This window comes from Fulmarus glacialis, unplaced genomic scaffold, assembly GCF_000690835.1.
Source record: "Fulmarus glacialis isolate BGI_N327 unplaced genomic scaffold, ASM69083v1 scaffold32676, whole genome shotgun sequence".
NCBI classification, from domain to species: domain Eukaryota; kingdom Metazoa; phylum Chordata; class Aves; order Procellariiformes; family Procellariidae; genus Fulmarus; species Fulmarus glacialis.
In genome coordinates, this window is record NW_009219294.1 from 1 (window position 1) to 19,137 (window position 19,137).

At 50.9% G+C, this 19,137-nt stretch overlaps 1 protein-coding gene across 1 annotated transcript; it reads right to left on the reverse strand.

Moving 5' to 3' along the window:
* Positions 1 to 7,200: 7,200 nt before the first annotated feature.
* ABCB9 (ATP-binding cassette, sub-family B (MDR/TAP), member 9) lies at positions 7,201 to 18,822 on the reverse strand (the record flags this gene model as incomplete). Its single annotated transcript, XM_009580315.1, has 10 exons — positions 7,201 to 7,539; positions 8,717 to 8,853; positions 9,749 to 9,908; positions 11,314 to 11,487; positions 12,060 to 12,248; positions 13,633 to 13,761; positions 15,386 to 15,583; positions 16,520 to 16,725; positions 18,066 to 18,196; positions 18,708 to 18,822. Coding segments are annotated over 10 exons (1,778 nt in total), but the record flags the coding sequence as incomplete, so codon positions are not given.
* Between the last annotated feature and the right edge of the window lie 315 nt (positions 18,823 to 19,137).

A 19,137-nucleotide genomic window follows, 5' to 3' on the forward strand; every position in this document is an offset into this window, starting at 1 on the left:
ATCACAGCGCAGCAAGCCGCCAGCCCCCAGGCCCGAAGGTGGGGAGGAGAAGGGTCCCGGGATGGCGGTGCCTGGCCCGGGGAAGGCTGCCCACTGAGAGAGGCCGAGTGCCATTTCCTAAAGACGCCGGGCCTCAGTGTGAGCCCGTGGAGCCCCTCACAGGGCGTGCTTTGTTCCCCTCGCTCATGTGATGCCCACCTGGTGCTCGAGGCCCTCGGTGTCCCGAGGGATGGTGGCTGTTGCAATAGCCCAGAGGTCAAACGGCTCGCTGGGCCTCAGCGGTTTCGTTTCACAGACCGGCTCAGGGAGCGGGCTCTGTCCTATGCCCTGCAAGACGTGGAGAGCTGAGCTCTGAGCCTTCACATCAGCACCAGATACAGCCAGTTACAATGCTCCTGCCTGGAAGTATTGTAGGCACTCTTGTTCTCCTTTTGTTTCTAACTGCACAGCTGTAAATTAGGAAGGAAAATCAGTAGAATTATTTAATTCACACTTCCTTACCAGGCTGGGACTTGGCTACAGTAAATCCCAAAAGAGTGACTGGATTATTGTTCTCAAGCCTAGGCTGAATACCTATTTAGGTTAAAAATAGCTAAAAATTGTATCTTGCCAAGCTGTGGTGCTAGGTCTTTTTGTCCGTCTTAAGCACTTTCTTCTTCAAGAGTGAAGGTCAAAAAATGATGTATCAAAGATGTATTTTATGGTGAATTTAAATACTTTTTAAATGTAATGTAGCAAAAGCTCTGCATCAATTAAAACATTACAGCTAAATTTTGTGCTTCTGATTTATATCTATTAAGTCACCAACACTTCACTAGGCACTCTGTGGTAACACTTTGGAGCAATAGCTCTCCAATTACTACTGATGTTAGCATAGCTGATAAAGACAATTATGCCTGGAAATAATTAATTGTGTTAACATAGCCTAAGTTGTATGCATCTCTCGGCATGCACCACGTTCCTGGCCTGCTTTTGTAGCTAAGGGATCGTGGGCGTGGGTGTGCTTGTTTCCGTGTGTAACACCAGAGAGAGAACCCGAATGAGCCAAAGGAACAGGGGAGGGAATGGCCATGTGGTCATTGTTCTTTGTAGCTGACGTTTTTGATCTAACTAGGGAAGAAAAAAAAAAATCAATATAGTGAACTGAATCAATCTCTGATGTAATGCTATAAAAATGTAATGATGTTACATTCAGGAAGTGACCTGATACTTCCTGGAAGAACTGAATGAAGACATGACAGCTATATGTTTGTTCTTTTGTCCTATAAGTAAACTCAGCTCCCCATGCCTCTAACCCCCCCAAAAGCCCCCTCTGTCCTTATTATCCGCAGGTAATAAAGAACAACAACGTGACGCTGCTAGAGGAAGGCTTCCTGGTCTTCTGGCTGCTTAGTGCAAAGCTACTGTACAACCATGATGCAAACCGAGTGTATTCAGAGGTAAGAGCGAGATGTTTGTGCAGCAGGAAGCTGAGCTGAGCTTGCTTAGGGTGGGGAGAAGGTGATTAGTGATACGGGCATGTGTCCACTCATCCACGTCAACGCACCTGCCTGTGGTATGTGCTGAACTCCTTGTGTGGGGTGCTCTGCTCAGAGCACAGATGAATAAACAGCTGTACCCCTTGGCAGTGACATGGGTTTGCACAGCCACTACAGCCTGACCTTGTCAGTTAAAACCAGTAGATAGTTGCCATGCCAACACGATATCATATACTGTATTTGCACGTGCCCATCAAAAAGACAGAGTTACACCCTTGTGTTAAACCAGATTGTGAATCTGCACATGCAGACATACACACATACATATATATATATACACACACATACAAATAGAGGAATTAGTTGAGGGATTAAAAGAAGCCTTTTCTTCCCAAGAACATTAGTGATTTTAACTTCATAGCATAGCTAAATAATTGGTATGGGGGGAGTGTGGTTTAGAAGAGTCTGACTCAGCTTCATGTTGTAAATCTAGTTTTACCACTGCCTTTCTGTGTGATCCTGAGTGGAGTTCTCAGCTTCCCTCAACCATAGTGCCTTTTGCTTAAAAAGAGGTATAATAACAACTGCTCAGTCCCAGGCTGAGAGTGGAGAGGAAAAGTTCACACTGAACAGTGCTTGTAGAGGTGCTCTAGGTGAGTGGCTCTGGTGAAGGGCACTACAGTATTGTCAATATGCTGTCGGGAAAGATGGTTTACAGTGACCTTCTAAGGAGCTTTTCTGTAGCTATCTAATTTTTGTTTATGTTGCATGGGGTTGATGGAAGTTCACTGCTCTAGACATCAAGGAATGGATTATTTGAATTAGTCAATGGTAATCTGTATTAAAGGTAGAAGCCGCGTAATGCAGAACAATGAAGTCCTCACAAAATGCACAAATGAACATAACTCATTTGTGCTGAAGTACAACATATATTAAAAATATCACTTCTCCCTATGTAGATATGTTCGGGTTCTGGGGATGTTGGAGAGGAGTGTCTATATTAAACATCTGGTCTGCTTCTGTGTACTTTGATCAGCATCTGCTTGTGATTGAGTTCTCAAGTTTGGCCAGAAAAGCAGCTGAGGTTGAGACACAAGATAGGGGTCAGCTGCTTTTGTATAATTATGTATTCTGCTTGGACAGGTAGGAAGGTGCCTTTCCATTCAGCAGTTTTCATGAAAGATAAAGGTTTTGTGACAGCACATCACTTGGACAGAATATGAAGGATTGCAGATAAACTAGGATTTTAGGCTACATGGATTATCAAATATTGCAGTGCTGCAGGCTGAGATTTATCAGCTACCAAGCCCTGCTTCCTATTTGCCTTTGCTAAAATCCTTTTGAAGGGTGACAGTATTCATGAACATTAAAACTATAAGAAGGCAAAGTACAGAAGTGTACTTGTTACGGGAGAAATGGAACAAAAAATTGGGAAGATTACAGTGGAAACCATGTCATGGTGAATAAGGAGTCAGGCTTCAGTCTTGGGGAGAACTGGCACTCAGCCTAGTTTAAATTAGATGTTAGATTTTTTTTTTTTCTTTTTAAACTTGATCCTGGATTTCCTTCTGTCACCTCATATCCTTTTACGGTCAGTACCACTGTAGCCATGCATATTTATTAGACTTAGACATATTTTGCAAGTCACCTTCACAACAACTTCTTTTCTTTTCCTGGAAAAACTGGTTGGTTATGTAGAGACTGAATTTGCAAGTCTAATCTTTGGCATTTATTAACCCTTATTAGTCTGGTTGCTCAATGGACAGATAAGTTTTCAGGCTTATTTGCAATTTAATTTCCTTCTCTATATTAATCACGGTCCATACTTCTGTTTAGATTTCATAATCTAGATTCCTTCAGACATGAAAATGACCTGCATATTCAGAATCCTGGGAGAGAAACAGTGGTCCTGTTTGAGAGAGGACAGTGGTCCTGCTGTTTGAGAGAGCAACAATTAATTGCTAGTACTTCTCTCCTTTCTTTCAGGGAGCCACAGGCATGAGAAGAGGAGCAGGTTTATGTACCTGCAAATACTTTCTTTGCCTTAAGCTCACAGTGAAGGTAGAGTAGAAGAGGCAGATACTGTTTTTCCTCCCCAGACTAAGACACATCTCTGAACCTGAGCTAGAAGCACTCTGTCTATTTGCTTGTGGTATTTCCAGACCTGCTGAAGGCCTAGAAAGCGCAGCCACTGAAACAAACACAGTTGCTTATTGAGGCAGAGGCTGATGCACTGGGAGACAAGTTGTTGGAATAAACACAGCTGTGTTTTTTTCATTACACTGTGTTCTCATTTACTGGGTCAGTCAGCCACATACCTTGTCTGTGCAAAGGTACAGGGGTAAATACATGTCCTTGGGGAATCGCTAGGTCTATAGGATCTACTCTTGAACTTCATCTTGGATAGGGTTCTTCAATGTTTAAATCAAATAAAGCTGTGGTTATACCTATTTCAGGGAATGGTTAGAGCTTATTAGTAGTGACTAAAACAACCTGCTATGGAATATACAGTCAACCTTTGTAATCAATTGTGCTTTCAAACACCTAATTGCTCCCAACTCTGCCATGACAGTCTTCAAGACGTGGTCCCTGAGTTAGGGTTTCAAATAAACCCATCTGAATTCCCTGCGGAGAAGACTCTTCCTTTTGAGGAGAAGAAACTTTTTATCTGCATGGCTGTAATTGAGAAGCTCCTGAACAGATCTTGTTCACGTTCCCATGTAAATGGCAACCCTGAGCCACAGCCACAAAATACTGCAGTTCAGGGTTTCAGAGGGAACAGTGGCCTTGTTTCCAGGAGAATAGCCTGAAAAACAGAGCCTGCCCACAGGCAGAGAGGCCCAAGGGATGAGGCAGCTCCAGGAGTCGACTCATATTCCAGCACTGGAGCAATTCCCACTGCTGCACTGGGTTAAGCTCATCTTCACTGCCGGGCTTAGGTTGGCTTATGGGCATCTCTGACCCCAGTTTTCACTTCAAAAAGAAGTCATAGTTGGAATGATTTTGAAAAGCGGGATTTTCTGTAGAGTCACAGGGTTCATACTGCGCCAGCAGAAATGTCTGCATTAAATGAATACTGCTGGATCCCTGGTGGTGTGTGGAGCTCCCACCAGGCTTCCAGGCCATAAGAAAACCCTCATGGCTTTTGCATACAGGCAGATCCACTTGTCACACACTGACAGCACAATGAAAGGACTTGTTCAACCCACGAGATGCAATGCTCAGTGGAAAAGTAGCCTTCAGTTATCTGGATGCAAAAGAGAGAATTCAGCACCTGTGGCCATGAACGAAGTCGGGCCCTGTTATCAGCTTGGACTGGTGCCACCAGCAGAGACACTCTGCCATTTCCAATGTGCCATTTCAGTTGAAGCTGTTTGGACCTGACCTGGCAGTACAATGCTGGGATTATCATCACAATAGGCTTGGGAAGGAGGGCTTCCTTCCTGAAATTCACTGTAGTCTTTGCAATAAAACTAATCCGATTGTATCCTCCAATTCCCCTTTTTGCAACGCTGCCTGGGAGGGACACAAACGATACGATCAAATTCTCTTTTCTGGCATCTCTTGTACTAACAAGTATTGCCCTACCAATACTTCCCAGGGTGAGTCGGCTTCCCTAGTTCCCAGGTAACCCAATTTTTTTTTCCTCCAGTTTTTCAATTAAGCAGAAATTAAACCGCTGGCCGCATTCTGCTCACAGGTACTGATAAAAATGCAGAATTAATCACTTGCCCTCTGGTGCTGGGTGGAACCCCCAAACCTCTTCATACCCACAGAGCAAATTTTCATCATGCAGGAATGTACTGGCCATTTACTGAAGTGGTGAACTGAGGAGTTCAGAGCTCGACAGAGGTTTCTAAGTGGAGGGAGATAAGACAAAGGGAGCTCTCGTTCTTCCGAGGCACAGATTTTTATCATATCACAAAAGCAAACAGCTGAAAAGATTCCAGTCACGAAGCTCTGTGCTTTGAGAACGGGTTAGACTGCCTGCCCTTCCGTGTGAGACTGGCTACCGGATGGCATCCGGGATGGAAACAAGTTCTTAAACAGGTTATACCTACTGCTGTGGCTCATAGCGATTATCAGATGCTGAAGTCTTTTACATACCTAATTCCCTGTAGGTTCTTCTTGTCATTCGCTGCAAGGGAGCCAGAACATGTGCAGTGTGCAGCTGCATTCAGCCATCATCTCAGATGAACATTACCTTGAAAACCATGAATGCAAAAACCACCCCCACTAGATTGGCTCGATGTTGAGTGGCAGAGGTAGTACTTTATTTTTTGAGCATCCCTCCTCAAGGACACTAAAGAGTTTGTAAAACATCACTAAACAAAAACAAAACATTGCCAACAACAAAAATGCAAAACTGCCGAAAAGTAAAACACAGCAGCATTCAAATATTGGAAAACATGAGAGCTAAAGTGCTTGAGATAATTTCTTAACTATGCACAGTCTGAAGTCAATCTTCCCTGTATAAAGGCTATTTTTCAATAGCACCTGCCTGGCTGCATAGGTTTCTTCACCAATCTATGGCAGGGTAACACTACTAAGCCAGAGCCATTATCCAAAAGGGCTAGGAGCAACGTATTTCTTTCTATCCCTCATACTAAAAGTAAGTTAATAAATAATATTCAAAGAAACACATTTTAAAGTTCAGGCAGCTGAAGTCAGACTTCAAGGAAAGTGACTATACGGATTTCCCATGCAGTGAAGTCGCTAGCATGGCCTGAAGCTGAACAAAGCTTTGGTGGGATTTATAAAGTGCTGTCTTTTAGTATTTTATGCCTGTCTTTAGTAGTGTTTTTTTTAAACCAGCACCGGGGTTGTGAGTTAAAAAAATTCTGAAATAACAGACCAATTTTCAGTGGATGCTGGAGCCAGACAGACATTGCACAGTGCACACAAATGTATTAAAAAAAAAAAACCAAACCCAAACCAAAAAACCCCAAAACCCAAAACCTAACCCAATTATAGTAAAACTTTTCATCCTTAAAAACAAACACCCACCAAGCACCAAGAAGAGCAAACCTGAAAGCAACATCTGCCTCCCGGTCCCCTGGCTCCTTCCAGCAAGGATGGTTACTACATGATACAAGCTCAGCAGCAATGGTTGTGAGCCTGAGCCTGCAGGCACTCAGTGCAAAACTCTCCCGGCATTCAGCCCCATGGGAGCGATCCAGTTTTCACCGAAGCCGAAGGGAGCTCCCTACAGACTTCAGCAGACTTTGGATTGGCCCCATAGATTGATAGCGGGAACAGGACCTTGTTTTACAGTCACTCTTTTTCTATCCAGCCACAAAAACCACCCCCTGAAATTCCTGAAGGGGTTTTCAATTTTCCCCTCCATGCATGCATTTAACATCCATTACAGTTAACAGCAGTTACACATGCATATCAATGGGAGAAAAGTCCCAGTCGAGAGGAATTACTGGTAATAAGAAAAGAAACCCAGTAGAAACGCTGGGAATTGCTAAAGACCCAACTCCCTGGAAGAAATCCGTTTCCCTGTTTACGCAGCCGGCATCTGCTTGTTAACCCAGCCGGCATCTGCCCGCCGGACCGTAATGCAGGAAGCTCTATAGTGTGTGTTTGTGTGTGCACGGGTGTGTGACGCGCGCGGGGTGAGCAAACGGGCGTCGTTCTGCAGCACGCGAGCCCGTCGGCAAGCCGCCTCCTGTCTCAGCGTCCCAGCAAGCGTCTCGAGCGCCGGCCCTCGCCGCTCTCACTTGTGAGCCGTGGTGTTGTAATCGTCCTGTGCCGCGGCCGGCAGGGAATGGTCTATCCTGAACTCTTCCTCCAGCCCACCGGGCGCCTTCGCTGAATCCCCCCGGGCTGCGGGTTGGCGACTGTCCGCGCCGCCCCCCTCCAGCCCCAGGATCTGTCTCTGCACCAGCTTGGAATAAAGGCCTCCTTCTTCCATCAGCTCCTTGTGCGAGCCCTGCTGCACCACGTGGCCCTTGTCCAGCACAATGATGTTGTGTGCCTTCTCGACAGTGCTCAGCCTGTGAGCTATGACAAGCACCGTGTGGTTCTGCAAGTCGCCGTAAATCGCCTGCTGAATCTGCGCGGGAGGAAAAGACGTTAGTGCCCGAGCGTCACTGGCTCCGCTTTGGAAGGAAGAACAGCAGCTTTGTGGTCTGTGTTAAGAAACCTCTGGATGGGAGGTTTGCTCTCCTCTGGCTACACAGAGGACACAAGACTCCCTGCAGCACTACCAGCACCAGCACGTCCATCCCAGCTCCCGGCTCTCGCTGTGCAGCCCAAAAGACCGTCTCAGTCCAGCCAGCCCGCAGGTGCGGTACGCACACATGCACTGCCAGGTCTGATCCTGCAAGTTGGGTTCTTGTTAGAGCTGAGCCCCAAATTTGGAGCCCACGTGGTGTTGGCACGGACTGCAGGAAGCCAATACCTGGTAAATGCAGCTGCTCAGAAAAGCTGGGCTATTTCCTGGGTGTATCAAGGCAAAGCAAGAGAGAGTTGCTTTTCAGCCAAAAGACAGACAATGGCACTAAGTCTAAAGGCAGGCAGATGGCCACCAGGCCACATGTCACATTGACACCCCTGGCTAGCCAAAACCAGCTCCTGGCTGGCATTGGATACCACACGCGTGGCTGAGGACCTGCAAGCCCATGAGCTGCTCCGAGGTCAGATGCTCGCGCTGCCCCACACCGTGGGCCGGCAGCGCTCATCCTCCGGGACCAGGAGACACATCCTCACACCTCCACCTTGAACTAGCTTTCCCTCATGTCATTAAACCAGCGAGGCCAAACTGCTACTGCTAGAGCTGTTTGGCCATCACATCCCAGCCAGCTCAATTCACAGAAAGCTCAGGGCCTTTCCTGCCAGCGTAGTTTCTTTGGTGCCTCAGCTGGGATTTTAGCTCAGGCAGTCCTACTCTGCCTGCTGCAGTTTTTAGGGTCTTTCTCCGTATCCTGTCCTAAAAGGCTGCACAGTGCTGCCGTATGCCAATTAACACTTTTCGCATTTCAAAAACGGGCAGAGATCCCTATCTCTTCAGGTTTGTCAGGCGTTGGCTGCTGTGAGGACAGGATTATTCCCTTCTTGGTGGCTACAGCAGTGTTGGAAGCAAATTCCTGCTTAGGAATTAGCATCTTACCCAAACCTCTGATTGCACCATGTCAAGACTAAGCTTGTCCACAGGCTGGAAATTGGAGCTACAGTCTTTCCTCCAAACCCAGATTGCCTCTTTGGCCCAAACACCCGAGTCACCTACTCACCGCATGTTCGCTCTCCGCATCCAGCGCGCTCGTGGCTTCATCCAGGATTAGGATGGGGGGGGTTCGGATCAAGGCCCTGGCAATTGCCACTCTCTGCTTCTGGCCACCTGACAGCTGGGCTCCTTTTTCACCTGCCTCTGTTGGGTCAAGAGAGAGAAGAAAGCGTCAAAGTAAAAACCAAGAGCTGCCATCAAGTTCAGCTCCCAGCCAGCAGCATCAGGATGGTGTCATGGTTTGAAGCAAAGTCCAGGTACACGCTTCTGCTTCTGCTCACTTGGCAGAGCACTTTAAATGAGCTAAACACCTCCAAGGCTGCAGTCCTTCTCTCCAGCAGTAAGTTCTCCACTGTTGTCCCAAGGTCTGAGGTGCTGATGCTCATGGAAACAAAGCAGAGAAGTCCCTGAGCCTGGGAGATCATCCAAACCCCGAGCCCTGCTCCTGCCCTGGCCCATGCAGCTGCGTCGCTGCCATCTCTCCCTGCAAGTTGGGCTCTGGAGGGTGTGCAACCAAGGGGAAACCAGGACCTCTCCGCTGGCTCCCTAAAAACACCATTGGTCTGGTCTGACCTCTCACAAAGTCCCACTGTCACAAACACATCAGCTTTTATTACTATGGATTTATCGCAGGTTTATTTTCTTCCTCTGCAGGTGGGGTGGTACACAGCTAACTGCTTGGGTTCTGGGCTTTTCTCCTGAACATTGCACTGAAAAACGGCGAGACCGCCAGTGCCACATCTCCATAACACCGGGAGCCAGACTGGTCTGGATGGGATGGGGGATGCTCACCCCGCTGCCACAGAACAGCGGCAGCAGAAACGCTCTCCCGGGATGGGCTCAGAAATCCTGCAACAGCTCAGTCACCCCAAAAGGCAGCCCGGGTGCTGCACCTCTCCACGTAACCGCCTCTGCAGTGCCTCTGAGCTGCCACGGGCTCGTGTCCCTCACTACCTGCCTGACTTTCCACCCGAGGGGAGAAGTTCTGCCTTCCCTAGGCACAAAATGCTTTCGAGTGCAAACGGAGGCATTTTGGTACCTGTGTGGTAGCCGTCTTGTAACTCCGTGATGAAGGTGTGCGCGTTGGCCTTCTGGGCAGCCTGAACAACCGACTCGAAGGAGGCTGAAGTTAAGCCGTAAGAAATATTATCCGCAATAGAGCGGGCGAACAGCACCGGCTCTTGGCTCACCAGGGAGATCTGCACAAAGGAAGGGAAGAGCAGGGGGTCAGGAGCAGAAGACGCGCTGGCCGGTGTCTCGGATCATCGGCATTTGTTCCTGCTGGGTAAGGACTCAAGTGGGCAGAGCCTCACCATTAAACCAAGGTAAAGAAGTGCCTCAATGCGAGCTTCCAGTGAGGACACTAACGACGGGCTAACAGCAGCAGCCCCAGCCCAGTTTGCATCGTCTGCTGAGAAGCCGTTTCGCAGGAAAGAAAACCGATGCAATGCTGGTACGTTGGCATCCGGGACGGGCTTCCCCCTCCAAGATCCTGCTGTGTTTTTGCTCCAGAACTGTCATTCCCATCACTGTTTGCTTTTCCCAGTATGGGAAACCAGTTGCTGGGACAAGGCAGGCTGGAGAGATCCTCTCCCAGGGCCTTGCTGATTTTCTGTTCAAGGCCAGTAATCATGCTTGGGCCACGTGAATGAGCCCTCCTGCATCTTTTAATCCAAAATTAGCAAGTTACGGACATAGTTGCTGCAATTCCTTAATTGCTTAGCAACAGCCTCCCTGTCCTACCTTACAGCCGTTGCTGCTCACGCTCACATTCAGGCTGCTTTGTCAAACTCCCAATATTGAAAGAAATTGAACCCTCCAAATTATTGCTCAGAACTGGGCATGAAGAAAGCCAGCCGGACACGGTCATATTTTAATTGACTTCTCCCCATGCTCCTAACACCACACCAGGCTTTCTAAACTGAAAGGCTTGCTTGTCTTTTAATTTTCACTCAGCATGGGCAGGGAATGTAAATTAGTCACACGGACTTTGGCTTTCCAGCCTGTCTCTGATCAATTGTTTTCAGGTTTTCCTACTGACTGGTGAGGCTGTTTGCTCTGGGGGCAAACAAAGAAGGCAGTTACTTGCAGAGGAGATGAAGGCCGATCTGTGCTGACACACAGACGAGAGCTGAGGGGCCTGGATCCCTCTTCTGGGCAAACCACCCAGCCCCTCTGGTGCCCCAGCTGCTGCCAGGATCCCGAGAGGTTTAACTCTCCATTAGCTGAGAATTACTTTAAGAACTTAAGGTAGAAAGTGCTGGAGGAATGCAAACCACTTTTTTCCAAACCCAATTTAGATGATAATTAATCCAACAACCAAAAACATATTTCTACTGCGTTGGCCAAAAAATACAAAACAAAACATGTTTCTTGTTCTGTTTTCGGAAGACTTCCCCCTCCCCATGAAACCACTCTCCATCCCTTTCCCTTCCGCCCCCACAAATTATCTGAATTCATTTCCTGGACCACCTCCAGCCTCCAGCTTTCTGGACATTTCAGAAGTTGCCAGATCAAATCCAAAGCAACATGCAATGCTACCATCCATCCCCTCTGAGCACAGCAGGCGATAGCTAAAATATACACGTTATCAGTCGCTCGTACCACTGAGTGCAGGTACTTGTGATCGTACATGTTAATGGGATGCCCGTCCAGCAGCACCTGCCCGTCTTGCAGAGGGTAGAAGTTCTCCAGGATGTTGACACAGGAGCTCTTCCCGCTCCCCGAAGGACCCACCAGCGCCGTCACTTTGCCGGGGTGCAGGGTGAAGGACACATTCTGCAACACAGACGGGAGAGCAAGCTCAGGTCCTGGCTTTTCCCAGGGTCCCGGGGCAGTGGCTCGGGCACTATGCAAGAAATGTGGCCAAAATCTGGCCACGGTGACCCTCCACCTTGGTGACGTGCCACATCAACCACCTCTCCTGGCTCTGAGGAAGCCAGAAGCCTGCAAAATTGCTTCAAATTTGCCTGCTGATGTAGCAGGACTTCTAAAAACTGCAAAGCAAACTAACCTCCTCGCTGCTTCCCCCTGCCCCGTGACCCCAGCCCCTCTCCCATGGAAACAGGCTGAGACAGCTTGGCACAAAGCCCTGTACCGTGCTGACGTGTTTAATGCCTGAGCGGGGAACAAGGGTTTTATTAATAAATCTCATTCCTTGTACGGAAGGCTGGCCCTAAACACCCGCTGTTCCTTATAATCTGTTTTCCAGCATGCCGTCGAGCCTGCCTTTACGCCTCTCCAAAAGGGCAGCTGACATTTCCCGCAGGCTGGGGATCGGTTGTTGCTGCGATGGAGAAGCGGCGCGTGATGCCACGTGGTGGGGCGCGCTCTGCGCCCGCGGGGCTCACCTGGAGGACCTGCGTTGCAGAACGAGTGCGGTAGGAAAACGTCACGTTTCTGAACTCCACCTTCCCATCCATGTGGTCTGGGACCAGGGACCCGTCGTTCACCATCGTTGGCTTGCGGTCGATAAACTCGAACACCTTCTCGGCAGCTCCCACTCCCTGCATCAGGCCGCTGTAGACGGAGCCGACGGACTGGAAGGGAAGAGGCAATGGTGAGACCCTCCCATGGGATGGAAAAGGCAATCTGTGCAACTTGTAAGGAGAACGGTTGAAGCATTCCCAAGTTCTGACATTAACTACAGTCATCAGACTCAGAAAAAGAACAATTTTCCCCCTATGCAATGTACAGAGGGGATATATGGACATATCCAGGGAAAGGGCATCTAAAGGGTTTGTGCATGGGTAGACCCAGAGGGGAACAGAAGAAGGAAACAGATGGATTGGGAAGAGAAGACATGCATCAGGAGTTACATGACCCAAACTTCCACCAGAATTCTCCACCTATCTCTCTTTGCTCAAGACCAGCAGCTCCCCACCCCAGTGGTTGAACAGAGTCTACGTACGGCAGCACATCGCACCAGCTCCCAAGGGCAGCCGGCTTGTCCCTAGCACACGTCTCAAATGCAGAGCAGCTTCATGCTGGACCTTTCTAGACAACCGTTTGGCAGCTGTTCCCCGCCGGGATATGGTCCTAGTGGATTTACCATTGTGCTTTCCCAACTACAACTGTTGCACGCTGACACCGGCTTCGCTAGAATAAACCCCCGTCACGTTGGCTTTTTTCAATATTAAACCCAGAGCTGCAGAACAGCTTGTACTGCAACTGCCCCTCCCATCAGGAGGGGCTAAAAAACCCCAAACCAAACCAAACCCACACCAAAAACACAGCCTGGAAACACCACCAGAGCCTGCAGTCATCCAAACAGATGGTGAGAGCCAGGCACGCTGCCTCCAGCTCTGCTCTGCCGCTGTACAAAGGCTGAAGCGCTGCCGAAACCACGCTTGGCTGCAAGGAAACCTCGACTTGATCATTTCTGCCTCGATTAGCCAAGCTTACGCCTTTGCAAGGGGAAGGCAGCCCTGGGTGGGCTCTACCATCCCACCCACAATCCCATCTTGCTAATGCACTGCCAACGCAGCAGCTTGCAGCCTATTCCGGGGCGGGGGGGTTGGGAAAGTAATATAATTAAGTTTTTAATGAAGCCTGAAGTTTAACAGGCAGCTTTGTAATCCCTGCATCCTTCATGCCAAGAAACGTGCTTGGGAGGCAGCCCAGGGCTCTGCCCTTCAGCAGGGCCAGCCTGACCCCCTTGCTCCCAATTGCCTTATCAGGGGGTGAGCTGCTTTGGATGCGTTCAGGTTGCGAGGCCACAGCAGGAGGGGAGCGGGGAGCAGAGGGGAGAAGTTATTAGTTTTAATAAATTTGATTAGGTTTGCCGGTGGGCAAAGCCGCAGCGCCAAGGAGATGCGTCGCAGGGAAGTCAGCACTGGATCTAGCCCTGCAACTGCCCCTGAACCTTCTAGAAGACAATATCACCTTGATACGGGGTAGCCCAGAGGGAGAAAACAGACTCACCTCCATGCAGTCTCCTAAGACGAACTCGTAAATGATGAAGGATATCAAGTTCCCGCTTGTCATTTGCCCCGAGATCACGAGGTGCCCGCCGTAGTAAAGGATGCTGACCTGGACCACCAGGAGGGTCAGCTGAAAGCGAGAAAACACCCCAAAAATCAGCAAGGACAACTGCATTTTGGTGCATTTGTAATTACTCACACAACAGCCCACTATACATGTGCTGACATTTATTCTTTGAGCCCCAAACTGAGCATCCCTGACAGCGCGCAGCTGACAGCCCTAGCAGCGAGCACGGATCTGAGAAGAGAAAAACAACTCAAGTACATGGGCTGATTTACGGTGCTGGGCTGAGATCTTTCAACAAAACAGAAGTCCAGAGGGGCAACAACCAAGGAGGGAGAAATTATCTGAAATAATAGAGCATCTCATGAACTTCTCTCTTGGACTAACATCCTCAAGTGTAATAATCTACACTCAAATTATCCAACACATGCAGTCACCTCACCACTAAAATAAACTTTCTGTTACACGAATGTGACACATTTTAATTTAGAGCACAAAATCAAGCCAAGAGTTAATGTAAAAAAATCCTCCTTGCATGTACAAGTCCCTGAAGCATAACCTCAACTCTTGCCTGAAATCAGTGGGGGGGTACCACCTACTCTAGAAAGGAGAGATCAGCTCTGATATGACAAATACCAGCCCCTGCCTTTATTTAGCTGGTTTTGTTCCACACTGCCTGGGTGCTCAGAAAAGGGGCGATGCCCTGGTGCTCTGTGCAACGTTTGCGGGACAGGCTGTAAATTCACACAGACAAAAATACCGGGGAAAAAAATTCCTCCTCTATTGCTCTGCCACGATCTGACCTTAAGATCCTGCATTCCCTCCGAGAAAGACGCTACCAGGGCTGTGCTAAATCCATCGGCTTCTTTCTACGTGAGCCCCGCAGGAGCAGTTTTTGAGGGTTTTTGCCTTCCTTGACTCCGTGGGATCTGTGCTGACCCAGTTCACGCTCCGGCTTCACCTGGGAGCTCAGGAACGATGCTAAAAATGCTCCGATTTCGCTTCCAGACTTGGGAAGCCATAAAGTCTCCCACAGCTGCACGAGGCCACCATAACTCGTAAACCCTTCACCAGAAACTACTTAGATCCTTGAATGTGCAGAGATAAGGCTGACCTCACATGAGGGTTTTGCACAGCTTTAGTTATCAGACAATGCAGGAGAAGTCCCAAACCATCTGGTCTTGAATGATGAAAAAGCATTTTGAAAAAAAAAACAAACAACCAAACACCCAAAAAAACCCAAACCCCAGCAGCCTCCCCCTGCCACCACCCACACGCAGCAAATCTCTGTTTCTGAGCAGAAGCTCAACCAACGCCGCGGCTGTTTCCCAGCCGGAGCCCCGGCGATGAGCTGGCACAGGCACGCAATGCAGCAACACAGAAACACGGGGTTTTCCACGACCTTGAGCGGTTATCAATTATGTTCTTATTTGCAAGAGAAAACAGACCATTTGGTGGCATGATGCAGTGCTGCCCTAAGGGGGATCGGAATATATTTTTTGATGAGTGAAAAAAAAAAAAATTAAGAGACAGGGGATTACAGGCAGCGGACGTCAAGGCTGGGCTCACCCCGCAAAGCTCCCTGGAAGTAGACGCACGCACATCATGCCACGTGTGTTTTGGGATCCGAAGCAACGTCCCCTACCCGTCCCCAGCCCTGCACGGGGAAGCCCCGGCGCCGGCCACCTACCCCGCTGGACCAGACGTAGTAGGTGTAAGCCATGGCCTCCCGCTTGTTGAGTTTGTACACCTGCTGCAGCTTCTGCCAGTACACGTTCGCCTCCACCTCCTCGTTGGCAAAACTGCGGACGGTCTTCATGGCGGAGATGGTCTCCTCGGCGGTGTTGTTGGCCTTGGCCAGGGCGTTCTGCACATCCTTGGAGAGCTTCTGCGGGGAGCGGGGAGAGGCAGAGGGGGCTCAGCGGGCGCCGGGCTGCCCGTGGCACCTCTCCCCGCACGCTCCGGGCTCTGCTGGGCTCGGGAAAAGAAGGCACGGTGACATTTTCCAAGGCCATAAGCAACGAGGCTGAGCGCTGGGATATATCCCACACCTCAGGTCAGCCTGGGGCACTGAGGGGAACGGATCCATTGTGCTGTCCCCGAGGAGGGACCTGGGCTGCAGGAGGTGCCGTGCCGTGCCCAGGGCCACTTGGGAAACCACTGCTCCGGGTGCCCTGATGGAACAGGGTCAGCCTGGCCCAGGAGCCCTTCCAGGAGTTTCCACGTCAGGGACAGGTCTGGAGACCAAGGGCAGCTCCACTCCTCCCACAAGTGACCCGCAGGAGGAGCCATGGCTGGGGGAAGCAGCACCCAAGGACCCCGCTTTGGCAGCACCCCTGCACGCCGTGTCCCAGCACAGCGGAAAGCTCCAATAACCAACACGGGGAGCAGCAGTGCAGGACTCGCATGGTCCGTGGGACACAGTATTAGCCACAGGAGATGGCCCTTGGTCCACGCTAGCCCCAGGCAGAGGGAGGGAGCTCAGCACTGGGTTTAACCCCCACCTGAGCCACTCCAAAGGGAGAGGAGAGGACAGACTGCACGAGGACAGGCAGGCACATACCGACATGCCACGGCCAAGCAACCTCTCCTGTCAGACCTGAGATGCTTCCACTCCTGAGCATGAAGCAAGGTAAAGAGCCGAGGCTATGCTTGTCTGCCCACACAGGTTTAACGCCGCCTTCCTGCCCCCACTGCCAGCAGCAAAGCACCCAAGCATCAGTCCCACCAGCTCCAAGGCCACCCACAATCTCCACGATGGCTTCATGAAGGGAACAGTCCAGCGTTGCGGCACACCATGGCCATGCCAGCTTCTCCTGCCTACCTTGTAGTACTTCCCGTAGATATCAGACACCAGCATGATGATGGGGAAGCCCATGAAGGTGACGAGCGAGAGCTTCCAGGAGAGGCTGAACATGAAGAAGATCACCCCCGTGGCCTTCACCACATTGCGCAGGAAGATGTTGATGTTCTGGGAGACCAAGTCGCTCACGATGGTCGTGTCCGATGTCAGGCGGGAGATGACGTCCCCTGCAGCAACGAAGGGTTGGGGAAGGGGAGAGTGGGGACACGTCACCACAGCAGGTCACTGCCTAGCCACGTCCCATGTCCCATGCCAGGGACCAGACGGAGCTCCCCATCCAACCCACCCCTTGCTGGGGGTCTGAAGGGCGGCATGGAAGGCGGGTGACTCTCCACCGCTGTGGATGCAAAGCAAAACAGAGGAGCTTGAATTGCTGCATGCACGAGGGACATGAAATGCATCTGAAGGCATGAGCTACGTCCCTGGGACACCAACGATGGCTGCAGGACAGCAAAGGGGACTGCAGCAGCACCCTACACCGGAAGGCACCCCACGGGCATGCAGACGGGCAGCGGGCATGTGGGTGGCGTGTTTGCTGGGCTGCTGAATGCACCTCCAGAGTTGTCAGCCCAGCCCGCATTTCTAAATGACGCCAGGAGCCCTCCAGGAGCTCGCCAGGGACCGCTGGCACCTTTCCCTGCTGTCCTGGCAGGACCAGCCGGGGCCGGGCACAGCACGCCCCTGCGGAGGAGCGCGAGGCGGCTTCGGGGAGGGCTGTTTGGGTTTGTTTAGCCGTGTGCCCCGCAGCCTGGAGCCGACCCAAGTGACACTGAAGATGTGGGTCTAGCTACCAAGGGGTGAAGCTCCTGCGGTGTCCTTTGGTGGAACTGAACATTACGGCCAGCAAACATCTCCCTGAATTCCTCAATACTTGGCCCGTGTTTGAGTCCAGCTGAACTCCCATGCTTTTGTGTGTTAGCCCAGGGTTACCCATATCCCACTTATAATAACATCTCCGGTGTCCTCAGCTACCAGGGCACCATGCAGCCATTGCTAAATATGGCAACAGCCTCAAAACTAAAAATATCACCAGGAAGAAATTGAATGTGGGAAAAGTTCCTTGGGACCACACCAGAGTCGGGACCAGGACAGGACTGAATGGCAAGCAGAGAAAGCCACAAGCGTGCCCAGCAAGCTTCACGCATCTGAGGTTTCCCATGCCCAGAGCAGAGCTGGAGAGCGGCCGACCAGCAGGCACTGACGGGAGGTACGGAAGGAGGAAAGTAGGTGGTTTTGGGGATGAACACGTCAGCCTCGGGGCTGCTGGATGTCAGGCTGATCGGTGGCAATGGGACATCCCCAGGGTGCTGGGCAATCCTGTCCCAACCCCACAGCGGGAGGCACCCGAAAGGGAAGAGCTTTCTGCCGCTCTTTCTGAACACGAGCATTTGGGTGCCGTCTCTAGCTGTCCCCGATCTGCTACGTGCTGGTAGGGCAAACCAAGGGGAAAAAAATACCGAGATGGGATAGAGGGGTTAGAGCAAATCCGGGGGAAAGAGGAACCAACCTGTGCGATTCTCATCAAAGAAACTCATCTCCTGAGACACCAGCGACCTGAAGAGGCAGTTGCGAAGGCGAATGTTCAGTCTTGCAAATATGAGCGTAAAAACGCCGCCCCGGATACCTGCGGCAAATGAGCTAATTGCAGATAAGAAACGTTATAGACCAATGGACACAAAACCCGCTCCTCAGCAACACAAACACCCCGATGCCCGGGCCGAGGGCTTGGGCAATGCTGTGCTGGTACCACTTTCCACCCCGGGAGGCGATGGCTAATCCAGCCCACACCTCCTCTGGGTGCTACCAGCACAGGGACAGCTGGTCTTAACCCCAGCAGTGACAAGCTTCGGGAGGGGACGCAGCGCTGCCGGGACAGCGTTCCCTGGGGAGCCCGTTCCCTGTGTCCGCTCCTGCTTCCCCACCACCAGCAGACAGATGTGGAGGGCTACGCAACGGCCTCGTGACTGCCACCACGGCCTCTCTACACCGTGACGGCGCAGAGAAATCAAAGCACATCCCTGGGGTCCGGCAGGGACCCGGCAGAGCGGCTGCAGGTGAGGCAGCCCATGCCCACCACTGCCACCGCGAGCTCCTGTGGGAAAGCCCCAAACTCCTCCTCGGCAGGGCCAAAACCAGCCCCTGCGATTACCTTCCTATGGCGAGCAGCGACATGACCAGCACCGCCGTGGAGAAGCGGTCCATGCTCTTCTGCACCACGATGCCGTCGATGGCCAGCCCTGTATAGTAGGGCAGGAAGGTCTCTCCTGCCGGACAAGCACAGGACACGGGGTTTCAGCCTCTCCGCGCGGGATTGGCACAGGACCTGTATTTCCAACTGCAACAGCCCATGGACAACCCCATCCCCACCGCGAAGATACTCGGCCATTGCATGAGATGTCTCAGGAGGCACAGCTCTAAGTGGCACACGGGGATGTTTAATTTCCCGGTGTATTTTATCCCCTATTGCATTTTTTTTGCCCCATTGCATTTTTCACCCAGCCCGTGCAGGACGTGCCACCCAGCACACCCAAAGAGGCAAGCCTGGGGTGCTGCCACGTGCCCCCTGCCATGGCTCTTTC